Consider the following 11,322-nt stretch of genomic DNA (forward strand, 5'->3'; position numbering starts at 1 on the left):
CCATCTTCAGATGAAGAACAGGCTTAAATAAGTTAAGTCATTTCATTTGGTTAGTGAGTTGGTGGGAACAGGATACAGCTCCAGGCAGTGTCTCCTTGCTTTAAGGCTCAGTCTGTACAACGGATAGGAAAGGCCTTAGCTACTCTAAGACTGCATTAGTGGTGGTTAACCTTTCAGGGAAGCAGTCCCCTTTGAGAATTGACTGAGAGTTGTCAAGTGAATTTCCAGAAAAACAAAAACAAAAACAAAAACAGAAGGAAAGAGCATTCTCATAACAGTTTTCACAGGATTTGAGGGGTTCATCTGCTCAGGCTCTCCCTCCTGCCTTGAGAGTCCTCAGCTGTCTAAGCACAAGCTCTTCCTTTCTCACAGGACTCGTCCCAAGGGAATTCGGTGTATCAGATCGCCATGGTGCATTACATCAAACAGAAGTACCCCCACCTCCAGGTGATTGGGGGGAACGGTGAGTGCGGGGTTGCCTCTCAGCCCCCTGCTCCTGCCCCTCCACTGAGAAACCTTTTTCTGTCCTTCAGCAACCCTAGGTGATGGTATGGCTCCTGGCATGGGTGGCACGAAGCATGATGGGCTTTGGTCACCATAGGGAGGTTGGGGGTGCTAGACTGGGGTCCCAAGAAGCCGTTGGGCAGGCAAGGGCATCCCATCCTCACATTGTTCCTCTGCCCCATTCCCACCCCCAGTGGTGACAGCAGCCCAGGCCAAGAACCTGATTGATGCTGGTGTGGACGGGCTGCGCGTGGGCATGGGCTGCGGCTCCATCTGCATCACCCAGGAAGGTGGGTGTCAGGAGGTGAGCGAGTGCCCGCTGGCCGGGGGCCTCGCCTTTGTTCCCCAGATGCATATCAAGTACTCTCTCTGCCAGGCCCCGTTCTGCCATGGTGGGCTCCGGAATGACCCAGGCATGGGCCGCACCCCGTCGGGCCCACTGACTTAAGGGAAGGCAGATGTAAGCAGGGCGCAAGAGCTCCAGCCTGCTTCTCAGAGTGCAGTCAAGGGGGCTCCACTTGGGGCTTGGGGCCTGGGGTTGGTGTGACTGTCCAAGGGGCTTGTTGGAACCTCAGGGTTTGGATTTGATTTGTGACAAGGCACATATTTAAGACACAGAGACGACGTGTCCCTGAATATATAAGGATATATTATACACCCACTTCACCATGTGGTTGGGGAGTGGGGAGTTCCACCCAATTACAAAGCCCTTCTGCAGGGTGGGTTTCTGAACATGAAGTGGGAAAGGGGGACCCTGAGATGTGTCCCCCATGTGGTTATTGAGGAACTACTCCCTGGAGGCTGGTGTCTGACTTGTGGGGTGGCTGCCTGGAAGACTGGGGTCCTAGCTTGGCCTGAGGAGATGTACCCGGCCCCTCCTGTGAGGGCCATTTCTCCACAACACTGAGTGACGCATTTGGCCTTTCCTGGCCCAAACAGCTCTCCCTTTTGGTCTTCAGAGCCTCTGCTATTTAGGTTTGTGCCCTTCGCCTTAGCTGGCTACCATGGTGAAATGAGGGCCCTCTCTCACCCACTTAACAAATATTCATTAGGCACCTACTTGTCTCAGGTACTGTTCAAAGCCTTGAGGTAGAGTAGGGAGAAAACAAATGAGAGGCGCCATCTCTGGTTTATCCAGCTTTGCGTCCGTCCCGAGATAGGTGCTGGTCCTTACAGTCCCCATCTAAAACCTAACACTGAAGGACCGTGGACACTTAGACTTGAAGAAATGCAAACCAGTATCCCAAAGGGGACCATAGTACCTAACCCTGGTAACAGTTTTTGCAAACGAAAGCCTTGAGGGGGAACTTGTACCTTGAGAGCAGGTAAGGCTGTGGCCACCCGTCTGGGGACATTGGGCTCTGAAGGCCACTTCCGATGCCCCATCAGAATCCCCTGTCATGCTCTTAGGGGTGGGGTGGCCAAGATCCCTGGAGTGACATTCATCCTGGTGGTATTTGCCAGCACCTGTGTTATGCCTCAGAAACACCATCCAGCTCCCTTTTCCTGACTAGAGGTAGTGCACAGGAGGAAGAGCTGACCTGGCCCCGTGCCTGGCCCCAGAGTTGCTGTTGACTCTTCTCTGCCTTGTGCACCCCACCCTCCCCCAGTGATGGCCTGTGGTCGGCCCCAGGGCACTGCTGTGTACAAGGTGGCTGAGTATGCCCGGCGCTTTGGTGTGCCCATCATAGCCGATGGCGGCATCCAGACTGTGGGGCACGTGGTCAAGGCCCTGGCCCTTGGAGCCTCCACAGGTGAGGGGAAAATGTGCTGGGGATTGGGCAGGTGAGGGCTGGAAGCCAGGTGGGGCACTCGTGGGCTGGAGGCACTAATCCCTTGCCCACTGTAGTGATGATGGGCTCCCTGCTGGCTGCCACCACGGAGGCCCCTGGCGAGTACTTCTTCTCAGACGGGGTGCGGCTCAAGAAGTACCGGGGCATGGGCTCACTGGATGCCATGGAGAAGAGCAGCAGCAGCCAGAAACGATACTTCAGGTTCCCTGACCCTGGGCCCCACCCGGGCAGATCAGCCCACAACCCTTCAGGGCCCGCTCATGCCACTGACTTCCCCAGATGGCAGCCAGTCCTCCTATGGTGGTTCTGGAAACTGAGGCACAGGGCATAAGTAGCAGACACAGGATCTGTCCCTGGGCCACCTGACTCAGAGCCCAGTGAGGGGTGGCTTGGGGGACCTTCCCGGGCGGTATCCCCTTTGTGCCCTTAAGAGGTGGGGTGGGGTCCTTTGAGCTTCAAGCTGCTGGGCTCAGTCTTTCACCTTCCACGCAGCGAGGGGGATAAGGTGAAGATCGCACAGGGTGTCTCGGGCTCCATCCAGGACAAAGGGTCCATTCAGAAATTCGTGCCCTACCTCATAGCGGGCATCCAACACGGCTGCCAGGATATCGGGGCCCGCAGCCTGTCTGTCCTTCGGTGAGTGCTGAGACTGGGGCGGCTCCTGCTTCCTTTCTCTCGCTCTTCTCCACCCGTGGTGGCCCTGACCCGCTCCACCTATCTGCTTCCTAGGTCCATGATGTACTCAGGAGAGCTCAAGTTTGAGAAGCGGACCATGTCGGCGCAGATCGAGGGTGGCGTCCATGGCCTGCACTCGTAAGTGTGGTGGCCTCCTCGCTGTCACCTGCAGGCAGTGGGTTGGGCAGGTGGGGCCAGGGTTGTGAGGCCAAGCTGAGGTCAAGGGACCCCATGGACCACCTGCAGCAGGGACAGATGCTGCTGCAGGATGGCCCCGCACCCTCTCCTCCAGGGCCCAGCCACCCTGTTCCTCATCCTTTAGCCCCCATGCAAGCAGGCCCTCCCCTTCCCTCGGGCCTCTTCGAGCAGGGCACAGGAGGTGTGGCCACTCACTGTACCTGGACTCCCAGCCCTTGCTTGCTCAGGAAGCTTGGTGGCTGGTGGCAGGGGCTGGTGGTGGCACCAGGCAGCCAGGCAGAAGATGCGGGTGTGACCCGTCTGGCAGGGACAAGGGCAGAGAGACAGATGCCAGGGCCAGCGCCGGGGCAACCGTGGGCGGGGGCAGTGCTCGTTGGCAGCAGTTCCGTTGGCAGCAGTAGTTGCAGGCATGCGCCCCACCCTGGTCAGGAGCCCTGTCCCCAGGCATCAGCGGGCGTCTAACCTGTGTCTCTTTCCGCCCCACCCTTCCGTAGCTATACCTTTCTGCCGTGTAAGTAAACGCGCTGCCCGGGCCAAGCGTAGAGTAGAGCAGGGGCAGTCTGGGTGGGACCTGGGCTGGAGGTGGGGGTGGGTATTGGGTGGGAGTGGGAGGGTGCTGGGGTGTAGCCATGAGATGTGGACCCTGGGTTTGGGCCCCCCCGGCCCCCTAACTCCAACACCATCGTGGAGGAAACCAGCAGTGTCCCCTCATCCAGCTGAAACATAGATCCCTTTCTGGCTGCAGAGAGACGCCTGTGACCTCAGGCCTAAGGCTGCCCCATCTTAGACTGGACCCAGTGACCACAAGCAGCCTAGGCCACTGTGCCTGCCGGCCCGGGGCTAGGTGTGGACACAGGCAGCAGAGGTTTGGCCCCAGGTTGGAGCTTGCTCCATGAGGATGGGCCGTGCCTGCCTGAGCTGTCCCTCCACCCTGGGCACTGAGGACAGTCCACTCAGATGTGGCAATGGCCCAAAGGAGCATGGCCATCTCTGGACCCAGCATGGTTCTTCAGGGAACGCTGGCCTGGGGGAGGACAGAGGTCCAAGGCCTGCTCCAGGCCCTCCTCCTGCCCGCTACGGCTGAGATCCCAGGGCTCCTCGGCTCTCTGCTCTCTCCCGCATCTGGGGGCCCTGGGGAAATGGTTTTGGGAGGGAGCAGGGTCCACACACCCACTCTTGTTCCCCCTCTTGCCTTGTCCCCACAGTTACGAGAAGCGGCTGTACTGAGGACAGCGGTGGAGGCCGAGGTGGTGGAGGGGGCGCACCCCAATGTCCACTTTTGGGCACAGCCTCCCTCCATAACTGAGTGATCCACAGATTTGCACTACGGGTTCCCCAGCTCCTTTCCAGGGAGAGAGGAGGGGAGGTCCTGAGGGGGCTGCTGCCCCTCACTCGGCATCCCCTGCAGTCAGGACTGCTCCCTGGGCCAGGCTGCCCTGGGAGCCCCCCTGAGCCCAGCCAGCCGGGCTCTCAGGCCCTGCGCCTGCCTCAGGTCTTTCTTGCTGCAGCCTGCTCCAGCCCGGCCCCTACCCCAGGGGCAGGTGGCCCCTCCTGGCTTCTCCTGTAGGGCACCTCCCTGCCCCCAGCCCCCCAGGAAATGGTGCTCTCCTGGCCCTGCCTCTGGCCCTTCCTGGGCCGCTGCCCCCTCAGCCATGTGGCACTTCTGAGCTCCTGACCTAGGCCAAGGGGAGGTCTCTGCCCCCTTCCCCGGGCCTGGGCTACCCTTGGGTCCTGCTCCTCAGGCTAATCCCCTGTCCCTGGCCCTGGGGAGGCAGCTGCCCTGGTCATGGCCGCCTGCCTGTCATTCCTGACTCACCACCGTCCCCAGGTGAACCGTTCCTCCCCTCTCCTCAGCTGCAGTTGAAGGCTTTAACTTTGCACACTTTGGGATCACAGTTGCGTCATTGTGTGTTAAATACTCGGAATAAATCAAGCAGGTCTCAACGCCTCCACCATCTTGTCTGTATCCCCTGTCCATTGGGTGACTGGAGCCCCATCAGAGTTGGGCTGGGGGGTGTGGCACCAGGCCCTGCTTCCCCAGGAAGGTATGAGGGCGTTGCGGTACTGGGGGTGGGGTGGGGGCGTGTTGGCGCAGGTGGGCCCCATGTCAGGAGGTCTCACAGGCTTGTGCCACACTGGCAAGTTCACCTGCTGCAAGCTGCTCAGCAACTCCTGCAGCCAGGCAGCATTGTGGAGGGTCATCACGGCTGTAGAATTCCAGCATCGGGGCCTCACCCGGCTGCCGAAAAACGCCCACCGCAGCCTCATCATGCCACATGGTGCAGCCAGGGCACAGGTGGCAGTACAGCATGGCCAGGGCCTGTGGTCTCATCTGCCGAAACATACCTATAGGTGCAAAGCAGAGTAGGTCAGCTCCCACTGTTCATATGTGCCTCAGGAGCTGCCTCCCAGCCTCAGTTCCCACTAGTGCAGACAGTACTGTCACATGGGCTGCTGAATACCCCTAGAGTTGAGAGGTTTTGGAACATTCGTATTGCCTTCCTGTGCCTCTGTTTTTGGGCAGTGGGCACAAAGCTGTCCATCGAAGGTACAGACACCACTCCATACAGCCATCACTCAAGTGGGCAGAGGCAGGGAAGATGGCCAGGGGGTCCTTGGGTGGCGGGAATGAGCAGACCAAGGAGAAGATCTGGATACACTCCTATGGCTAAGGGAGGGGCCCCTCAGCTCCCTGCTGCCATGCTGTACCAATACCTGCCCTCTCCCAGACCCCTTCTGCCAGAGAGCTATTTGCTCAAGGGCCAGCCTTTCACTGCATCATTTTTTAGCTGTGTGCTTCTAGGGACAAGAAAGAGCTAGACAGCAGGACTATCAGATGGGCTCAGAGCTGGTTCAGCATCTGCTCCAGGAGTTCTTGCAAAGTGAATGGGTCATTGACAGTCCTGGGAGGCCTTGTGCCCTGGAGTCTGGCTTTGATGAGCACCTGAGTCAGAGGTGACCTAGCAGGGAGGGAGGACAATGCCCAGGTCCCAGGGGATGGTTGAAGATGAGAGGGGATGGACCAAAACAGGGCCAAGTTTCGTGGTTTGTCTTGTGCATTGGTTTACAAAAATCATGCAGGAAGCAGCTTGACCAGCCATTGAGATTGGAAGGATCTAAGCATTTTCAGATAAATGCCAAGTCACTCTGAATCAAAAGCGTGAGTGGTTCAAAGGGAGAGGTTCCGTTTTGAACTAAACCTAGTTGGTTAATAGAGCTGACCAATAGGATGAATTACCTTGTAAGTCAGTGATCTCCCCCTTAAGGTATGGTAGCATTAGTATGGCCCTTTGAGAGGAGGTTTTAGCACGGTGGCCCTGGAAGTTTGGTGCATGTCAGAATCACCTGGAGAGCTAATAACAAACAAGTCCTAGGCTTGCCGTAGTAGGATGAGGTCTGGGCTTCTGGGTTGCTACTCAGCCCCTCAATTGTGATACATTCTAAAGTTAGAAGATTACTGTTGTAGAGGAATTCCATGCATCTAGTTATATGGTCTGAGACTTGTCACAGCACGCATCCTAAGAAAAGCAGATGACACAGCACCCACCCCCAGGCTTCATTGCAAGGATTATGTGAGAACAAATGAGGAAGGTTACAGGTGCTCAGTAAATGAGTCTTTTTTTTTTTTTTTTTTTTTTTGAGACAAAATCTCTCTCTGTCACCCAGGCTGGAGTGCAGTGGCATAATCTAGGTGCCCACCACCACGCCCAGCTAATTTTTGTATTTTTAGTGGAGATAGGGTTTCACCATGTTGGCCAGGCTGGTCTTGAACTCCTGACCTCAGGTGATCCGCCTGCCTCGGCTTCCCAAAGTGCTGGGATTACAGGCGTGAGTAAATGAGTCTTATTGTGTCCTATGGGCTCTCCCTTTGCCTGGGTGATAAACGCATGTAAGTCTGGACCCAGGCGACACACTTACTCTGGGTTGCAAATTCAGCCACAGTGCAGGAGGCTCAAGTGGGACAAAGGGAGAGAGACTCTGGGTAGGAAGGCCACAGCAGGTGGATATTCAGAGGCAGCTCAGAGCCACATTTGGGAGAAATGCAGATCAGAGATGCCTTGGTCAGCAGTACTACTTGCCCCCCTGAGGTCCAACCAGGTCTGCGCAGCGCACGTGCCCCCTCATCCCTCCTTGACACACACCCAGCACCATGTGGTCCAGGCTGCTCACCACTAGCTTGTCGAAGATGTGGCCCCACAGGCGCTGAAGCATGCTGCTGTGGTGCCCCAGGTCCCAGCTCGTGGGCAGTGGCATCTGCTCAAAGGTGTACCCACCCAGGGAGAGGGCACACTGCCAGTGTGCAGCCAGCCAGTGCCCCAGGATCCCTGCAGCAACATCAGCATTCAGGCAGCCCGCACCAGGCCACCACAAAAGAAATGGCTCAGTGCAGTCTCCCAGCCAGCGCATCAAAGCTGCAGGCCAGGTGGAGCTGCAGGGACTTAGCCTAGGCAGCCAGCCTCGCCCCCAGCCAGGGCAGGAACAAGAGCAACAGGTAGAGCCAGGGGACCAGGAGGCCCGGGCTTCAGTGCAGGTGTGTGGAGCAGGAGAGTCAAGTTACCCTCACGGGGGGGTAGCAGTGGGGCCATCTCTGGTGTACCCTGGGGGACCAAGAGGAGGAGGAGTGGGTGGCCCTAGCCGTCTCCCAGGCTCCAAGGACTGAGAACAGGGCCCTCAGATGGCATGGCCCCATCATTCAGGGGGGACTGGACTAGCCCTCTGAGGCTCCTTTCAGCTTCTGTGGTTCCAGTGCCAGTCAGGAAGTGGGCAGTCAGCCGGAGGCGAGGCAGGGGCAGTGCCCCAGCTGTGAGCCACTCAGCTCCCCTCAGTCTTTCCCTCCACCCCTCTCCTCACATCCAGAGTCAGGGCTGGAGAGGAAGAGAGGACCCAACCATTGGGGTGTGGTGGGTTGGCGGAGGTAGCTCCTCCCTCTCCCCTTCATTAGAGCTTTTTATTCTTTCAGGATCCCTTCTGGCTTGTAAGGGTCAAATTCCACCCTCAGCCTCTCTGACCCCACTATAGCCTGACACTCAGACTCAGCTAACCAGGAGGTTGCAGGGCCAACCCTGCCCACCTCACCTTACCCCTGAAGCCTTCCTGCCTCCTGCTGAGGAGAGTTTGGAGGCAGGGAACCTGGGCAGAGGGCAGCTGGCCAGGTGGGAGCCTCCAGCCACATGCAGCCTCTTCTAGGCCAGAGTACCCAGCCCCACCTCTCACACCTATTGTCCTCAGAGCAGGGCTTCTCACCTGCAGGGTTCAGGCATCACCATCGCCAGCCTCCTCCTTGCTTACCCTTCTGGCTTAGCTCAGGAGGGAAAACAGGTGGGATCAGGGACCCAGGAGACCTGGTCCCCAGCCTCCGGCTCCACCTGCTCTTAAGCCCATTGACAACATCAGCTTCTGGGCTGAGAGCCAGGGTGTCGGCTCCCAAGTCAGCTTCACCCCCCACCCCCACCCCAGCCCAGCTAGAGTTGGAGAGGGGACATCTGGATAGCAAGATGTGGTATTAGCCTGGAACAGGTAAAGAGCAGCCTTTCGCTCACCCTGTGCCTCAGTTTCTCTACTTATGATCCTAAAAGGGAAAGAGGTACACCCTCACCCCCAGGCATCCCAACTTCAGATATTTCACTTCCCCCTTCACTTTTCAGGGCAGGCTGATCTCACGGTGGCCAAGCCCAGGGACTGCCTTGGGCGGGTATTGAACTCAGGAGTCCTGGTCTCATAGCAGGCACCTTTCTGCTTCTCCCTCTTCTGCCAGTGGGCAGGACGATCTGAGGCTCCAAGGGGTTCACCTGGCAACTGTCAGGTGGGTAGGAAGGTTCTCCCAGAGAAGAAAAGGGGACTCGGGTCTAGAAGCAGTGGGAGCTGAGCGGTTCCCCAGGAGGGGATGTTGCACCAGGACCTTGCGGTGACCCACATGTCACTCTCCTACCTCAACTTTAACCTCTTCATTTCCATGGCTCCCTCCCTGTGGAAAGGCAGATAGTGGGAAACAGTTTCCAAGAGGACTGCAAGCCTCGGGAAAACAACTAGGGGAGAGACTTTCTTGGACCTCAGGCTACCAGGAGTCTTGCTTTCCTGTCCTCCTTCTTTATGTGTAGAGAAGGACATTGCTCCCACCCTCCACAGTGCTTCCAACTCCTTTCCATGCCTCTAATCTCTGGGAAAGTCTGGGGGCAAAAGGAGCAAAGAGCTTTTATGTGATGCTGTGGGGGAGAATGGGCAGGGGAAGAGGAGTGTTCCCTGTTCCAGGCTGTGGGACTCCGGGTCTGGGAGCTTCAGAAGCAGTGTGGCACTGTGTCCGGCAGATGGCGCCGAGACCCATCGACCGGTGGGACCCCAGGGAACCCGGAGTGGGGCAGTTTCCTAGGCAACAAGCAGCCCTTCTTTTCAAAGCCCGGCCTTTGGCAACCATTCCCTGGTTACCTGCATCCGTAGTAAAATTTGGCTTCCGAAGGACAGGCGGGGTTTGGGGGTAAACTAATTTCATCTCCCAGAAAGAAAAGAGGCTGGCTAGGTGGGGAGAGGAAACTAAAAGACCTGTTTTCTGCCACCATTCATTACTATGCTGTAAAAGTGCATCTTATCCTCGGCAACCTATAGCAGTAATGCCTGTTCCTTTATGATGGATGGGACGACGAGGCTAGGAGAGAGAAAGTGACTTGCCCAAGTTGCCAGCAGGTAGGGCCTGGGCCTGCCTGGATGTCCTTGGGTCCATTCCATTCTTTCTCCCAGCAGCTGTGAAGTGTCCAAGCCCTGTGAGGGCGCTGGTGGAGAGGCTTGCCAGGAAGCCAGGAGCTGCAAGAGTGGCTGGAGAGAGGCAAGAATAAATCCAGCCCCTTCCAGCTGAGCTCTTTCCTTGCTTGACCTGGTGTGGGGAGACCTCTCTGCCCAGGGTCTCCCCTGACCTCATGGTGGGGCCTTCTCCTGGCAAAGGACCACAGAGGGACAGGGAATAGCAGTTCAGACTGGAGGTCATATGGCCCCTCTGCGGTTTCAGGACAGGAGAGCTTGCCAAGGAGGACACAAAGCTGGAAACCAGGACTACCTGGGGAGAGGAGATGCAGGAAAGGATTCTGTTCCAGGGACTGTTCAGAGGAGAAAACTGACTTCAAGTAGGTCAAGGGACATATTTGGAGGATTCAAATCCAGTTCAATTACCTGCTCTCCATTCCCTCGAGCTCTCATCTCCCTGCCTACTCCACATCTCACACTGACCGTAACCAATGCTGAATTTCTGACTCCCTGTAGTAGTCTGGGTTCTCCAGACTACTGGGTTCTCCAGAGAAACAGAACCAATCATACAATATTTTTCTAAAAAGAAAAATGTGTGTGTTTGTGGAGACACAGAGAGAGAGAGACAGACTATTATAAAGAATTGGCTCACATCATTGTGGAGGCTGACAAGTCCCAAGACCTGCAGTTGCCAAGCTGGAGACCCAGGAGAGCCAATGGTGTAGTGCCAGTTCGAGTCCAAAGGCCTGAGAACCAGGAGAGCTGATGGTGTAAGTCCAGAGTCCAAAAGCAGGAGAAGACTGACGTCCCGGCTCGAAGACAGGCAGAGAGAGGAGATTTTCTCTTACTCAGCCTTTTTTGTTCTATTCAAGCCTTCAATGGATTGGATGAGGGCCACCCACATTGGGGAGGGCTGTCTGCTTTATTCAATCAGCTGATTCAAATGTAAATCTCATCCAGAAACACCCTCCCAGACACACTCAGAAATATATTTAAACAAATACCTGGGCACTCTGTGGTCCAGTCAAGTTGACACATGTAATTAACATCACACACCCTGCCACCCTCCCAGACCTGGTCCTCCTTACATTTACCCTATCTTAAAAACTAACAAATTCATTCCTCTGGTTGCTCAGATAAACAAAACAAAACAATACAAAAACCCTTAGAGTCATTCTTGACTACACTTTCTCTCACTATTTATTTATTTATTTATTTATTTATTTATTTATTTATTTATGAGACAGGGTCTTGCTCTGTCTCCCAGGCTGGAGGGTAGTGGCACAATCATAGCTCACTGCAGCCTCAACCTCCTAGGATTAAGCAATCCTCCTACCTCTGCCTCCTGAGTAGCTGGGACTACAGACACACACTGCCACTCCTAGCTAATTTTTTATTTTTTATTTTTGTAGAGACAAAA

The 11,322-nt window shown here is 56.2% G+C and overlaps 1 protein-coding gene and 1 long non-coding RNA gene across 8 annotated transcripts in view; one reads left to right on the forward strand and one right to left on the reverse strand.

The window, feature by feature from the left end:
- The window catches only part of LOC105474616 (inosine monophosphate dehydrogenase 1), an 18,004-nt gene extending 12,881 nt beyond the window's left edge, over positions 1-5,123 (forward strand). For 4 of the 7 annotated variants that reach the window (XM_011729444.3, XM_011729454.2, XM_011729458.3 and 1 more), the window contains 7 exons: positions 373-463; positions 699-794; positions 2,115-2,258; positions 2,354-2,498; positions 2,790-2,933; positions 3,027-3,110; positions 4,376-5,123. In XM_011729444.3, coding sequence (XP_011727746.2) covers positions 373-463; positions 699-794; positions 2,115-2,258; positions 2,354-2,498; positions 2,790-2,933; positions 3,027-3,110; positions 4,376-4,397 — 726 coding nt within the window. In that variant the 3' untranslated portion in view covers positions 4,398-5,123. Of the gene's footprint in view, positions 1-372; positions 464-698; positions 795-2,114; positions 2,259-2,353; positions 2,499-2,789; positions 2,934-3,026; positions 3,111-3,664; positions 3,682-4,375 lie in introns of all 7 variants that reach the window. The other 3 variants (XM_071094541.1, XM_011729441.3, XM_011729449.3) reach the window with 1 other exon arrangement.
- LOC112425406 (uncharacterized) lies at positions 5,054-10,680 on the reverse strand. Its single transcript, XR_011621992.1, has 3 exons — positions 10,555-10,680; positions 9,834-10,215; positions 5,054-5,516 (listed from the first exon to the last, which is right to left on the reverse strand). It is a non-coding gene; the product is annotated as an uncharacterized lncRNA (long non-coding RNA).
- Between the last annotated feature and the right edge of the window lie 642 nt (positions 10,681-11,322).

The sequence above is a fragment of the Macaca nemestrina genome, chromosome 4, assembly GCF_043159975.1.
Source record: "Macaca nemestrina isolate mMacNem1 chromosome 4, mMacNem.hap1, whole genome shotgun sequence".
In the NCBI taxonomy this organism is placed as follows: domain Eukaryota; kingdom Metazoa; phylum Chordata; class Mammalia; order Primates; family Cercopithecidae; genus Macaca; species Macaca nemestrina.